General features: G+C 48.0%; 1 protein-coding gene and 1 long non-coding RNA gene across 3 annotated transcripts; one reads left to right on the top strand and one right to left on the bottom strand.

Annotated features, from left to right (window-relative positions):
• Positions 1–317: 317 nt before the first annotated feature.
• LOC119365591 lies at positions 318–2,407 on the bottom strand. 2 transcript variants are annotated; one of them, XR_005175617.1, is made up of 3 exons: positions 905–2,407; positions 691–815; positions 318–515 (listed from the first exon to the last, which is right to left on the bottom strand). It is a non-coding gene; the product is annotated as an uncharacterized LOC119365591 (long non-coding RNA). The 2 variants fall into 2 exon arrangements; XR_005175616.1 differs by having other exon boundaries at positions 318–815.
• A 12,019-nt stretch (positions 2,408–14,426) lies between these two features.
• On the top strand, positions 14,427–15,950 carry LOC119361138 (nuclear poly(A) polymerase 2-like). The gene has a single exon (XM_037626495.1). The coding sequence runs from the start codon at positions 14,517–14,519 to the stop codon at positions 15,948–15,950; it is 1,434 nt and encodes a 477-aa protein (XP_037482392.1). The 5' UTR covers positions 14,427–14,516.
• The last annotated feature ends 230 nt before the right edge of the window (positions 15,951–16,180 follow it).

Genomic DNA, 16,180 nt, shown 5'->3' with positions numbered 1-16,180 from the left:
TTTTTTGCATTTTCATGTTGGGGGCAAGTGAACATCGTCACTCTCAAAAGTGAACCACATCCGAGGACCAAACGCATTGCAAATGTTAATGTAGTTGACTGAATTTTGAGACAGACAACGCACTTCATACAGAGGGGTAATGAGCTGCCACACAAAATGACCGATGGGGGTGTACTGCACACATACACACACCGCATTGCAAGCATATACAAAAGGAACTGCATGCGCATGATACTTGCGGATTGTTGTCTCGCCGACATTAGGTTCAATTTCTCATCCCTGGGAATTTGGAAAACAAAAAAGAACTGGACCAATCGGCAACAAAAAGAACGGCATTACACAGCTGAACGAACTTCTCAAATACAAACAAAGGACTTCACAATACACACAAACTGCATCTATTTTACATTTTTTTACATTTTTTTCTCACATATCCAAGAACAAAGTGAAACTTTAAAAAATCCAGGCGCACTGCAGCACCATGGCAACGGAACCCCGTCAAGAAGTGGGGAGAACTGCAATTCAGAAGAAAAATATTCAGGATGGCGACCCTAGGCTCGATGTGGAGAACTGACTAGCAACTAGGGAGTAATCACCACCACTACTGCTACACGGAATAGCAACAAGAAAATATTCAGAAGAAAATTTGGGCAAGCTAGGCCATGAATGGGAAGAACATAAGAAATTGACCAGCGGAAGCAGCCATCGCGGTGGATGTGCTAGGCTCGATGACCTCTTCCATGCCATTGATGTGCCGTCATGGTAGTCTTTGAACCGTGCAACAGGATCTCCAGTGCTTCTTCCATGCCACTTATCTGAAGAAACAACACCGACACTTCACACACCGCAGCTGACCAAGAATAGAGACAGAGCACAAGGGAACAAGTGGCAAGCCATCACACACCTCTCATGCATCCAGCCCAATGCATCGCTCCACCAGCATGTAGGAACTGTAGGACACACGAACGCCATCTTCACGAAGTTGGGACTGCACTAAAAAAAGAAGCACACTGTACTTGAACATAGCCAAAATAAAAAACAGAGAACTGCACAAAATCAGTTTTTGGGGAAGATGATGCACAAACTGCATTTATGTTCCTTTTAGTCTCATCCGGGCGTGCAGTGCACTAGCTTTCCTATTTTCTTTTGTTGGTCCTTTTTTGTTTCCGCAAAAATAACAAAACTGAACAACAGCAGACTGCAGTGCACTTTGAGTTCTTTTGACTGTTGGCGGGCGACTCAGGAAAAATAAGCAAACTAAATAGTGAACTCCAGCGGCAAATGAACTGCAGCACAACGCCTCACCCACGGTGCTTAACTGCTTACGACGGCATGGTCAACGACCCACGGCGGAGCTAATGGAGCTGCTCACCAGCCATCAAGGTGCAGGCACAGAGAGTGAAGAGGGGATGTGAAGGTCGTGGTCATTAGGATGGGGGACCAACACAACGACTTGGGGGCTGTAGCCATCATGGATCTCGCAGGGACTAGCTACTAGGAGAGGAGGAAGTGGCGCACCAGTAGGGGAAGACGCCGGCCGCCCCAAGATCCGGTGGGGCAATGGTTGTTTGGCGGCCATGGGCATCTCCATAGGAGCCGCTGGTCGGAGCTGGCCTAGGGATGGGTGGCGTAGCCGGGGGCCTGGGGATGGGTCACAAAGTGGAGGATTTGGAGGCATGAACTTGACCGATGTTGCTCGCGAGGGTGCCCGCACACCGGGGCAGGGGCCGAGCTACACGCCGGGGTGAGGTGCACTGCACGCCACAGTTTCCCGCACTGCCTGCTGTACAGTTCAGAGGAGGGTAGAGGGGAGTCCAGTGGGGAGAGCCAGGGGTGCAGCGCCGGCAGTGGCGGCCCGGATCCACCTGCGGTGTAGAGCGGAGGTGGCGGCGGCGAGGGTCGGGATCTGTGGGTGGTTGGTCCGAGCCGGAGGAGGGGGGTGCCCAGGCCTCGCCGGAGAGGAGGAAGAGACCCGGCTGCTCTCCTCCCTCGGGCCTGGCTCGATCGAGCGTCGCCATGGAGAGATGAATCTGATGGTGTGGGGAGGGGAGGTAGCAGGGACGACAAGGCAACGGGAGCTGTTGGGGAGGAGGCCTGAGCCCTCTCCCGAGCGCGGGATCCGACGCTTCTCGTCGGCGCGCGTCGTATCCAACGGCAGGGGCACCGCTGTGGAGGATTGCGATGGGCGGATCCGGTGGCTGGCCTGCGTGGGGGCAGGTGGGGCGGGGAGGGTAGGTGGTTCGAGGTGGTGCGGCGGCGCAGAGAGGTGGAGGTGGCGCGGAGGTGCAGGGGAGGAAGGTGGCGTGGCGGTGGGAGGTCGCCGGCCTGGGGACGCGACGGTGGGTTGGTGGATCGGGGGGCTCGGGCGTGGGAGGAAGAAGGTGGAGGGGATCGGGGAAGGAGTGGGTGGAGGTGGGGTGGGTTTCTTTTCTTTGCGTGGGTTAGTCGGGCTGTTATCAGAATAAGGCGGAAGTGTTATTAAAATAAGGGTATTAAGAATGTTATCATAATATATCCATCCTAGTGGTAGCTACCACCACACTTACTGCCGTCGGATGCCATTCATGTGTGAAAGCTGATTAACGGGTCACGGTTTTGGAAGTAGCTAGATTTTCTCAACCCGATTAAATATCCAGCTGCATCCTCTCGATTTATATGGCTAGTTTTATCATATATAACTACCTCGAGTCAAAGCAAATGAGGCTAGCCTTTAAAATATATCCGCCGGCTGCGCGGCCGCCGTTAGCGTCATGTTTCACCGGAGGTAAGCATATGGAGTTATTACGGTGATCCATCCCAAAACATATATGTTAATCTTTGCTCCATCTTTTTTTTGTGGGGTAATCTTTGCTCCATCTTGCTCTACTTCTCTAGATTTAGCATATGTACGTGTGACCTATGGATGCCAAGACCGGTGCTCATGCTTCAGATCAGGACTACACAATAAAAAAAAAGAGGCCCATCTGCAACGGATTTTTTGTCTTTCGTGATCCATCTTTTATCTGTTAATTCCAGGTTGGGGACAAGATATATACACATGCACGGGCTTCATGCGAGTTTTATCCGTGAAGTGAGACAGACGGCATCACGCGTACATACACCGGCCCTATCATCGACGACAACATGGCGTTGATATCCGTGGCCGGGCGCATTCTTGCTTTCCGGGATATCACTCGTCCGCTGTTGTTGCCGGGCTACCAAATGCTAATACTAATTCTTTTATATTTTGTTGGACACTTTTCAACATTTCAAAGTACGTAGCCATCCGATCTATGGCCGTGGCGACGCCGACGACATCCACCAACTATGTTGGCTCCGCACTTGCACCACGTACTGTCCAGCACTTCTGACATACCTGATGATGGTGAGAAGTGGAGTCACATGGTAGAGGGACGTGATTGCTCCAGCATGCACCGACGTACGTCCTATCACAGATTAAGAGTTGCTAAACAAAGTTCAGGGATGATAAGATGGGCACATGACCGGAGGGAAACAAGAGAATAAATTGTATATGATCATTCGATGTCACGTAGAGGTCGATGGAATAATGGATGAACTACTTACATTATCTGTGTAGTACGTCAATGTGTATATGTTGGCTCCGTATCTTTAATTTGTTGTAGCAAGAGATAATACTACATACTATATTTCTTGTAGCAAGAGATAATACTACATACTTTTTTCGCGAGATAATACTACATAGTACCTTTTAATTATTATACTCCATACTACTTTTCTTACATATACTCTCTTTTTGTAATCTACATACTCCCTTTCTCTAATATACATACTATATGCGTGCATGTGAGAGTGCCTGGGAAATTCCACGGAATGCACTCTAACATACTACTATTACGTATACATACGCTCTCTTTTTAATTCCATTGACATACTCGATCCTTGTCTTAATACTCTAAACCTCAATTAAACATCATACTCTATACTCCAATTTAAGAGCGTACATACTCTATACACCATGCCTCCAACAACTGTAAGGCATACATCATATTTTTCATAATCTATATGACTATGAAGTATATATATTCTACTTTTTCTGAAGTATATAGTATGTATAACATAGCTCGACGAGTATACTATATATAGAGTATATATGGAGTATATATATTCTACTTTTTCTGAAGTATATAGTATGTACCTATAATATAGCTGGACAAGTATACTATATATAGTGTATGGAGTATGTATATTGAGACTATCCAGCGGGGGTAGAATATGTATGGAACAGATATACCATAGAGTATGTATCGAATATTAGTTAGTGCAGTACGTAAGTCACGCTAGCTAACCCTTATCCGGTGTTTAAAAAAGCAGCTAGCACTTATCCACACAGTGATATGCGGTGCATGCGGTCGGGCTACTAGCGTGTTGTTCAACTAACTACCGAGAGTGAAATGTTAATGGATCACTATTCATCCACTAACCCGTTTGCACATCGGTGTGGAAGGACACGTGGCACACAGATAATTAGGTGGTAACTACCACTGCTTGTAGATAAAATATGTCCTATATATATATATATATATATATATATATATATATATATATATATACTAATGGGTAGTGGGTTTTGGCACAACTTTGGGCAGCCTAAAAGGTTTCAAATGGACATCTCCTAACAACCCACACGAGGAGGATATCCCAAGTCCCCACCCTTCCGACTCAGGAGAGGAGCATTGCCATGCCCGCTACCTTGCAAATTTATCGCAACTTCTCATTTGGCAATATTTTGGTCATCATATCTGAACCATTGTTGTCATTTTTTTATTTTCTCAAGTTCTAGCAACTTGGCAGTCACAATATCTCGAATCCAATGGTACCTCACATCAATGTGCTTGTCCTAGAGTGATAGCTTGAATTCTTGGCAATGTGAATAGCACATCAACTATGCTATGTACTTAGCTTATGTGCCTGATATAGAAAAAGATTTCTGCAATCTTGATTGCCATGGCATCGCCCCCTACATAAGTCATCATGTATCCAGATGTAGACTTCCTATGATCCTTGTCACCAACATAATCTGAATAAGTATAGCCCTGCAATACAGGATAACCGCTTACAAAGCATAAACATGATGCAGAAGTTCCTTTGAGATACCCAAGTATCCGCTTTACTGCTTCCAGTGAGCTTTACTTGGATTTGTCATGAACCGTCTAACAACTCCAACTACTGCTGCATACGCAATATGAAACCTAGCACACACCACATTATGCAACAAATTCCCCACAATAATTGCTCTGTAAATGCCGCCAACGTCTTAATAAATATGATTCACCACCCGTTTGCAATCTGGAGCCACTTGAAGATTTTGTATGCCCAGATCTTGCGCCAATGCATCCCTACAAGATATTGCTTCAAGCATAGATGGATCACAATAGATGAACTAGAGAAACTGGGTCAAGAAAGAGGCCCCGATGGCCGGATTGTGAGGGACATGACTGCGAGCAGTGAAGGAAATATGCCCTAGAGGCAATAATAAAGTTGTTATTTTATATTTCCTTATATCATGATAAATGTTTATTATTCATGCTAGAATTGTATTAACCAGAAACTTGATACATGTGTGGATACATAGACAAAACATCGTGTCCCTAGTAAGTCTCTACTAGACTAGCTTGTTAATAAAAGATGATTAAGTTTCCTAACCATAGACATGTGTTGTCATTTGATGAATGGGATCACATCATTAGGAGAAAGATGTGATGGACAAGACCCATCCGTTAGCTTAGCATATTGATCGTTCAGTTTTATTGCTATTGCTTTCTTCATGTCAAATACATATTCCTTCGACTATGAGAGTATGCAACTCCCGGATACCGGAGGAATACCTTGTGTGCTATCAAACGTCACAACATAACTGGGTGATTATAAAGATGCTCCACACATATCTCTGAAGGTGTTTGTTGGGTTGACATAGATCGAGATTAGGATTTGTCACTCCGAGTATCGGAGAGGTATCTCTGGGCCCTCTCGGTAATGCACATCATAAGAAGCCTTGCAAGCAAAGTGACTAATGAGTTATCTACAAGATGATGTATTACGGAACGAGTAAAGAGACTTGCCGGTAACGAGATTGAACTAGGTATGTGGATACCGACGATGGAATCTCGGGCAAGTAACATACCGATGGACAAAGGGAATAACGTATGTTGTCATAACGGTTCGACCGATAAAGATCTTCGTAGAATATGTAGGAGCCAATATGAGCATCCAGGTTCCGCTATTGGTTATTGACCAGAGAGGTGTCTCGGTCATGTCTACATAGTCCCCAAACCCGTAGGGTCCGCACACTTAACGTTCGATGATGATTTAGTATTATATGAGTTATGTGATTTGGTACCGAATGTTGTTCGGAGTCCTGGATGAGATCACGGACATAACGAGGAGTCTCGAAATGGTTGAGAGGTAAAGATTGATATATAGGACGATGGTATTCGGTCACCGGTAGTGTTCCGGAGTGTACCGGGTACATATAGGGTCACCCAAAGGGGTTCCGGGCACCCCCGACAAAGATATGGGCTTAATGGGCCAAGGGAGGGACATACCAGCCCACAAGGGACTGGTGTGCCCCTCCACCAGGCCGTCCAACCCTAGGGAAAGGAAAGGGGGAGGGCAAGTCCCTCCTTCCTTCCCCTCCTCAAGGGAGAAAGGAAAGGGGGGCGCCACCTCCCCCTTCCGCTATTGGTTATTGACCAGAGAGGTGTCTCGGTCATGTCTACATAGTTCTCGAACCCGTAGGGTATGCACGCTTAATGTTCGTTGACGATATAGTGTTATATGAGTTATATGTTTTGGTGACCGAATGTTGTTCGGAGTCTCGGATGAGATCACAGACATTACGAGGAGTCTCGAAATGGCCGAGACATAAAGATTGATATATAGTATGATGGTATTTGGATAGCAGAAGTGTTTCCGGACGTACCTGGAAAGAATCGGGTCACCGGAAGGGGTTCCGGGCACCCCCCGACAAGTTATGGGCCTTATGAGCCAAAGAATGGGACAGACCAGCCCACAAGGGGGCTGGTGCGCCTCCTCCCTTGTTTGGCCAACCCTAGGGAAGGAAAAGGGGGAGGGCTAGCCCCTCGCGCCTTTCCCTCTCATGGGAGAAAGGATAGGGAGGCGCCACCCTCCCCTGCCTTTCCCTGCGCTCCAAATAAGGAAAGGAGGGGCGCGGCTTGGGAGAGACCCCAAGTAGGACCCCCCTACTTGGGCGCCCCCCTTGGCTGCTCCTCCCTCCCTCCCACCTATATATATGTGGGAGGGGGCGCCTAGCACATAACAGACAATTGCTTAGCTGTGTGCGGCGCCCCCCTTCACCGTTTACACCCCGGTCATATTTTCGTAGTGCTTAGGCGAAGCCCTGCGGAGATAACTTCACCATCACCATCACCACGCTGTCGTTTTGGCGGAACTCATCTACTACCTCGTTGCCTTGCTGGATCAAGAAGGCACAGACGTCACCAAGATGAACGTGTGCTGAACGTGGAGGTGTCGTACGTACGGTACACGGTCGGTTGGATCGCGAAGAAAGTTCGACTACATCAACCGCGTTGTGAAACGCTTCCGTTTACGGTCTACGAGGGTACGTAGACACACTCTCCCCTCTTGTTGCTATGCATCTGCTTGATAAATCTTGCGTGGGCGTAGGATTTTTTTTGTTTTCATGCAACGTTCCCCAACAGGATTTCCCAGGCGCTACGGTAGGACAGGATCAACACCTGCTGTCATCCAGGATGCCCGGACCATCTGCCACCATGGTCATTATGGTGTTGTCGATCGCCTGGTCACCGTGTATTTGTTCCTCCCGAGTCGACGCTCTTCAAGAAGTTGTAGGTTGTACCTTTGGTCCTTGTGCGACTCCTCCAAGGTGACGCCAACATGGACTGATGAGGGCAATGGCGCCGACTCATCATCGACCACCTCGTCCATCATCTCGTCGGTATTGTTGCCCTCTGGAGAGCTCGCTGGCATGCCAGCCTGTATCCGACTGACTCGGCGGCCCTGCCAGCCAGCCGCAATACCGGACAACTCATGCTTCTCTTCGGTGAAGAGGTTTTCCTACAACGGTTTAGAGATCGAGGTCATGGCAGGCGTGGTGCACAAAGGAGATCGGGGGCGGGGATGTGGTATAGGTCTTGTCGAGCCTGACCACGCATAAATAGCGGGAACCGATCAGGCCAAGCGGTGGGTTGTGTGAATGCGGGTGATACGGGACGCCTCGGAAACGATCTTTCACGGTGCCAAAGAACTCACAAGGAGCAGCAACAAACTCACTCGAAACTTGTTTCAACAAACTTTGTTACTCTCAAGTGGCAAGAACAAGAGGAAACACTCTCAGATAAATTGCAGCGGATAACTAGCTTGGTTTACAAGGATGCAACCCAAACCATGAAGCTTGTGAACCTATGAAGAATCACAAGAGGGAACCACAAGGATCCTATATGAATTGAGGACAGGCCCTCCAATCCACACACACGAGCTAACACTCAACGATACTAGTGCTCACAACACAACACAACCTCACCGGCTGTCTACAAACATAAACTCAGAAATCTCATCCCCCCTCACATGGAACAGCCGGGGAGTATTTATACTAGAAGCACCGACTAGTTAGGTGTGAAAATAACTCAAAAAGAAGGGTAAATTCGTGAGCCCCAAGCTGTAGCAGGAGCAAACTTGTTGAGCCTCGCGCTGTAATAAATTCCTGGACAGCTTGCATGGAAACTTGCACAACTTTTGACTCAAGACCTCAAATGATGCACCGTTTTTTATGAATGAAAGCTGACTTCTAAGACAATCTTTTTCAGCCTCTATAAGGTGCTAGAGACTTCCAGAATTAATTAGGTTTAGGTGGGAAGTTGCAGCTGGAAATCTGATGTGTCATTTCTCCCAAAATAGGCACCGAAGCTTCCCAACTAAGATAATGGTTTTGCCCTTGTCTTCCTTTGGATGCTCTAATGGTTCATCATTTGTGCTAGCATTAACCTCACTCTTGCATGCCTTGGTCATGATCTGGTCCACATCATCCTCCCTTCCTTCAAACAAAACCGTCCTCGGTTTTGAGGTATTCTTTTTGGGCTTCTTCACTTGTGGGAATTGCTCAACCTTGAGTACTTGATCCATCATAGGTTCCAAGACATGGTTCACTCCTTGATGCATGAACAAATACTTGTTAGACCTCCCATGGTGAGTAGCATCATGATCAAACTGCCATGTCTTCCCAAAAGAAGATGACAAGCTTGCATTGGCACCACATCACATACCACTTTGTCCACATAACTTCCCACTGAAAATTGCACCCTAGCACGATGCGTAATCTTCAGCTTACCAACACCATTCAGCCACTTTAAATAATATGGCTGGGGCTGCCTCCATGTTGATATCCCAAGAGCATGCACAAGATCACTACTAATGATGTTGTTGTAGCTGCCTCCATCGATGACCACCTTGCAGTTTTTGTCCTTGATCTTGCAAATGGATTGGAACACATTTTGTCGCTGGCCCTTCTCAATAATAGGAGCATCATCATGAGGCACTTTGCGAACCATGAGATTAACACCATCTCCTCCATCTGAACTCAGAGGTGCTCCGGTCTCAAAAGTACAATAATTTGCATCTTTCTTCTCAGATTCAGATTTGTCACTTGAGTCATCGGTGACATATCCATCATTTGTGAGTAAAACCTTCTTCAGATTAGGACAATCCTTCTTGAAGTGACCTCTACCCTTGCATGTATGGCACTGAATATTACTAATGCGAGTGGCAGGAGTATTGGAAGATTCAACCTTTGATGCATTAGCTTCTTTTGTAGTCATCTTGTTGTGTGAGCGAAAATCTGCAGCAACACTTCCTTCTACTTCTCGCTGAACTGAACCTCTCCAAGTACTTGATGTATAGGTTTGGCTGCGACTTTGGTGACGCTTCAGCTGCTGCTCCACACGAATAGCTGGATGCACAAGTTCTTGCAAATCTTGATATGTAACCATCTCTATCCTTTCTTCACATCTTCATTCAGTCCATGAAAGAATCTTGACATTGTGGCCTCCTCTGGCTCATTCACCGCTGTCCTAATCATCAAAATATCCATCTCTTTATAGTACTCATCAACACTAGAATTACCTTGGCACAACCGTTGGAGTCGATTGTACAAGGTTCTTGTGAAATGTTCAGGAACAAACCGTCTCCGCAACAGATTTTTCATTTGCACCCATGTCTCCGGACGACCTCCAGCACGACACAATTGGTTCCACCAAATCAAAGCATATCCAGTAAACTCAATGGATGCATATCGTACCTTCTTCTCCTCCGTATAGCGGTGGCTGTCAAAAATCTGATCCACACGCATCTCCCACTCCAAATAATCATCGGGCTCAGTTTTCCCATTGAACGATGGTATGGTAAGTTTGAATTTACCAATCCCATCATCTTCATGGTCACGATGAGCACGCCCATGACCTCTTCCTCCCATGGCAAAGCCTTCTTGGCCTTCTCCGCGACGATCATGATGAACACATCGTGGTCGAGGCTCGTAGTAGTTTCGAGCATCATCGGAGTGGTCGCTCCAATGCTCTCCATGGTGGTCCTGCTGTATGGGGAGTTGTCGATGTCGACCCCGTGCAGCAAGCCCATCTCGTGGTGGTGATGGTGGCGCACAAGTAGCACCTCGCTGGTCGTAGAGAGCACGCCGAGGTGGTGCAGCGTAGTAGCTATGAGCATCACCCGAATAGACGTGGTTGTGCTCTCCATGCTCCTCCTCAAGGTGGCGTTGGCCCTGCTGTTCGGGGATTTGTCGATGTCGACCCCGTGCAGCAAGCCTATCTCGACGGAGTTCCTCGGTGAGGGAGTCGATTCTCCGGCCAAGGTTGGTCTCCACGGCCGATATGCGCCTCTCCACCTTGTTCAACACATACTCTCGTGTATCCTCCAATGCCAACACATAGGCGGGCTGCAAGCTTGGATCGTACACGGGAAGTGGCAGCTCCTCCTCCATGAGGTGCCTACCTCCATGCACACCATCAACACTGCTGGATCTCCTCGAACCCATGAAAGCTTCTCAAGAACAAAATCAGCAAGAGAGAAAATAGCACCGCGAACAACCTAAAGCTCTGATGCCAAGATGATACGGGACGCCTCGGAAATGATCTTTCACGGTGCCAAAGAACTCACAAGGAGCAGCAACAAACTCACTCGAAACTTTTTTCAACAAACTTTGTTACTCTCAAGTAGCAAGAACAAGAGGAAACACTCTCAGATAAATTGCAGCGGATAACTAGCTTGGTTTACAAGGATGCAACCCAAACCATGAAGCTTGTGAACCTATGAAGAATCACAAGACGGAACCACAAGGATCTTATATGAATTGAGGACAGGCCCTCCAATCCACACACACGAGCTAACACTCAATGATACTAGTGCTCACAGCACAACACAACCTCACCGACTGTCTATAAACATAAACTCAGAAATCTCATCCCCCCTCACATGGAACAGCTAGGGAATATTTATACTAGAAGCACCCACTAGTTAGGTGTGAAAACAACTCAAAAAGAAGGGTAAATTCGTGAGCCCCAAGCTGTAGCAGGAGCAAACTTGTTGAGCCTCGCACTGTAATAAATTCCTGGACAGCTTGCATGGAAACTTGCACAACTTTTGACTCAAGACCTCAAATGATGCACCGTTTTTTAATGAAAGCTGACTTCTAAGACCATCTTTTCCAGCCTCTATAAGGTGCTAGAGACTTCCAGAATTAATTAGGTTTAGGTGGGAAGTTGCAGCTGGAAATCTGATGTGTCATTTCTCCCAAAATAGGCACCGGAAGCTTCCCAACTAAGATAATGGTTTTGCCCTTGTCTTCCTTTGGATGCTCTAATGGTTCAACATTTGTTCTAGCATTAACCTCACTCTTGCATGCCTTGGTCATGATCTGGTCCACATCAACGGGTGTCAGAGTGGGTTTCTCGGCAACTGCACTTGTTTACTGTCGGCAGACAGACGGACATGTGGCCTTTGCATGCGAAGAGAGTCGTCCAATCAGGTATCTCTGGCATTGAAAAGGTGCGGGCGACACTCTCGGCCGGCTCGCCGCTTCAATGTTAGCTCTAGTGAGAGGTCGCGTCCGCTCCGGGCATGAATGGGGTGTTGGTGCTCTTGAGCGGCGCTGACTGACATGATTGCGCGTCAACTGCTTCATGCGAAAAAAGACACGGGCGAGGGAGAGGATTTTGGGTGGGTTCGAGGTGTCCGTCGCTTATGTGGCGGCGGTACGGGCATCCATAAAGCCTCCCAGGTTTACCTCCGGTTGACGAAAAAGAAATTTGAACCGATTCACGGACAAATGGAATACTGTGTTGGATGACAAATCACGTCCGGACAAGCGGTTTAGTGTTCGCGTTGGAGATGCTCCTAACTGCCACAGGGAACTTGATACCGTTCTAATGATCATTTGGTCATGTACTCGAACACTAGTTGGCAACACCCACGTGTTCTGAATCCGAATGTGATCCCGATTGCCATCCCAATGTTATAAATAAATAATATAATACAGTATGGGCTTTCTCTGTGCGCTGCTTACCTGTGGTACATCCCAGCACGGAACTGGCCACCGCGATCATGTCACCGATCTCGGTGGTTGGCCCGACGCCGGCGGACCTCGAGAGCTCCACACCTGAATAAAGCTATAGTAAATAAATTAAACGATCTGATGTTAAGCTTACAGTTGAGTCTAGTCCATCACATCACTGTGATCCCGTTATCACATGACAACTCATGCCTATGGTTAGAAAACCTTAATTATCTTTAATCAACGAGCTAGTGAGTAGACGCTTACTAGGGACTTGATATTTGTTTATATATTCACACATGTATTTAAGTTTTCGATCAATACAATTATGGCATGAATAATAAACCTTATCATGATTAAGGAAATATAATAATAATCACTTTATTATTGCCTCTAGGGCTTATTTCCAACATTCTGAAGCTTCAAGCCTATTTTGCAGTTGTTCGAGGACCTACTAAAATATGAGAGCCAGAGACCTTGTGGAAAGTGATGCCATGTTGTGTGATCATGCACAACATGACAATGGAGAATGAGGGTGAAGATTCTGCCGGAGGTCTGGATTTTGTAAACATGAATGATCCTATCCAACTTCCACATCAGAATCCGACCACGTTTGAGGAGTTTGTCCAAATGCATTAAAAAAATCGGCATCGAGCAACTCCTGGGCAGCTCAAGGAAGATCTGATTGAATATATATGTGCCGTTAGGGCAATAACTAGAACATATGTGTGAGCTAAATTCAAGTTTGACTATTTTATTTTAAAATTTTAGTTGAATTTTAATATTTAAATATCATCTACTGTCGCATTTTAATATTTTCACTTATTGTAGATTTGATGTGCAATTATTTTTGAGCGTTGCAGAAATTAGAAATCAGAAAAAGGAACATGGTTGGATGACTGGCTCAATATTTATATTCACGGTTTTGAGGGACATTTTAAGGGTCACGTGCTCGACTTAGGCACCAGTATGAAACACACGCAAGTTCGGATACGAGTTTGAATAGCCCTGTGCGTTCGGTTTATTCGGTTTACATGATTCGGTTTATACGGTTTTTCGGTATGTACGGTATTAATACTTCGGTAAATACGGTATGAAATTAAAATACGGTTCGGTTTCGGTATATACCAAATTATTTCGGTATGGTTTCGGTATATACCATAAAAACCAAAGTTGACGCGAATTTGAAAATGACGTAATAATAATTTGCAAATTTATGACTCAAAACACATTCTATTTTACACAAATAGTATATGACTATATATATAAGTATATATGCATGCATTGATTCATCTGTTGATGGTTATGGACGTGCTTAACATTTTAAAAAGAGAAAAATGACAATGTTACAAGAAAAATGTAGGTGCTTAGTAGTGAGTTTGACTCATGTACAAGAAAAATGACAACTTGTACGGTTGTTCATCTCAAGAAATATAAATTTATCTTTTACTTCGGTTTATTCGGTTAACCATTCGGTTTTTCGGTATATACCATAAAAACCAAAGTTCAAATCGGTATGAAAAGTTCATACCATACCGAAACCAGAAACCATAAAAACAAAAAAATCGGTTCGGTTCGGTTTATTTTTCGGTTTTTCTGTTCGGTTTTAAAATGCACAGAGTTGAGTTTGAATCCGAATTTGGTCCAGACAATACCTTCCACTTTTTTTATTATAAATATAATACTATATCAGAGCATGTCCTTCACTTTGCAACACAAGAACAATCTTGTGATCATGACGCTGACGCCGATCTCGCTGGTTGGCCCGACGCCGGCCGACCACGAGAGCTCCAGCCAGTTAGAGATTCTTCTCCGTGAGGCCGGCCTGTATGAGACCTCCGATGAGCTGGCGGCCCGCGAGGATGTGCTGCGCGATCTTCAGGCCATCGTCGACCGGTGGGTGAAGCGCGTCACCGCTCAGCGAGGGTTTCCGGACGGCATGGCTGAGCAGGCCACCGCCCTTCTGATTCCGTTCGGTTCGTATCGTCTCAGCGTCCACGGCCGCGGCTCCGACATCGACGCCCTCGTCGTCGGCCCCTCCTACATCAACCGCGACCACGACTTCTTCGCCGTGCTCGGCGGCGTGCTGGCGGAGACGGAGGCGGTGACGGAGCTGCAGCCCGTGCCTCGCGCGCACGTGCCCGTCATCAAGATGCGCTTCCGCCGCGTGCAGGTGGACCTCCTCTACGCCAGCGTGTGCCTCCCGGTGGTGCCCAGGGACCTCGACCTGCGCGACCGCTCCGTTTTCCGCGGCATAGACCTGGCCTCCGCGCGCAGCCTCAACGGCGTGCGCGTCGCCGACGAGCTCCTGCGCCTCGTCCCAGACGCCGGCGCCTTCCGCACGACGCTGCGATGCATCAAGCACTGGGCCAAGGCGCGTGGCGTCTACTCCAACGTGATGGGTTTCCTGGGCGGCGTGGGCTGGGCGATCCTGGTGGCGCGCGTGTGCCAGCTCTACCCCAACGCCTCGCCGAGCATGCTGGTGCCGCGCTTCTTCAAGATCTTCGCGCAGTGGAAGTGGCCCAACCCGGTGCTGCTGCGGGACATCGAGCACGACGACGGCGGCGAGCTCGCGCTCCGGCTGCCCGTCTGGGACCCGCGGCGGAACCCGCGCGACAAGAGCCACCTCATGCCCGTCATCACGCCGGCCTACCCATGCATGAACTCGTGCTACAACGTCTCGCACGCCACCCTGCGGACCATCACGGAGCAGCTCCAGATCGGCAACGGCGTCTGCCAGGAGATCCTCAAGGCCGGCGGGTGGGACGCGCTGTTCCAGCCGTTCGAGTTCTTCAAGGCGTACAAGAGCTACCTGCAGGTGGACGTGAAGGTCGCCGGAGGGGAGGCCGACCTCCGGGAGTGGAAGGGGTGGGTGGAGTCACGGCTGAGGCAGCTGGTTAACAGGGTCGAGATGGCCACGGCCGGCATGCTGCTCTGCCATCCCAACCCGAAAGCCTACGCCGCCAAGCCCCATGATCTCCACTGCACGTCAACCTTCTTCGTGGGCTTGTCCAAGCCACAGCCACAGCAGCAGCAGCAGCAGCCCCAGGTGCCTTTCGACCTACGCGCGACGACGGAGGGGTTCAAGCAGGAGGTGTACACGTACGAGTTCTGGAGGCCCGGGATGGAGCTGGAGGTCTCGCACACCCGGAGGAAGGACCTGCCGTCCTATGTGCTAGATCTGATCCTCCCGGCTGGGCATCTCAAGAGGAAGCGCGCCGCCGAGAGCAACTCTTCTCCTCCGTTGTCGTCTGCTCCCAGCGACGTCAAGAAGGTGGCGGCGGCAGGCGGAACCGGATCGTCGCGTGAGAGGAAGAGGCAGTGCTGTCCCAGCAATATCCTCCCCAGCGCTTCAGTACTGGGCGTTGTGTGAGAGCAGAAACAGATGAACATTCAGATTAGTAATCACAGGAACTAGCTAAGCTTCAGTAATCACAGGAGCAGATGAACATCCTTACCGGCATGATCAGGCCAAGGCAAGCCGAAGTCTTCAAGCAAACTCTTGTCACGCAGATGGCATGATCGAACGGGAGACAGAGAGAAGGGCAAACTCTGCAACCGGCGTGTACAGATTCAGAAATGCGTTGCATAGCTTTGTGAGAG

Source organism: Triticum dicoccoides, chromosome 2B, assembly GCF_002162155.2.
Source record: "Triticum dicoccoides isolate Atlit2015 ecotype Zavitan chromosome 2B, WEW_v2.0, whole genome shotgun sequence".
Taxonomy (NCBI): Eukaryota; Viridiplantae; Streptophyta; class Magnoliopsida; order Poales; family Poaceae; genus Triticum; species Triticum dicoccoides.
This window is presented reverse-complemented; position numbering and strand designations above follow the sequence as displayed.

Bases quoted from the DNA above. Each gene is read 5' to 3' on its own strand.
- LOC119361138 (XM_037626495.1), top strand. From the start codon at position 14,517: ATGGCTGAGCAGGCCACCGCCCTTCTGATTCCGTTCGGTTCGTATCGT.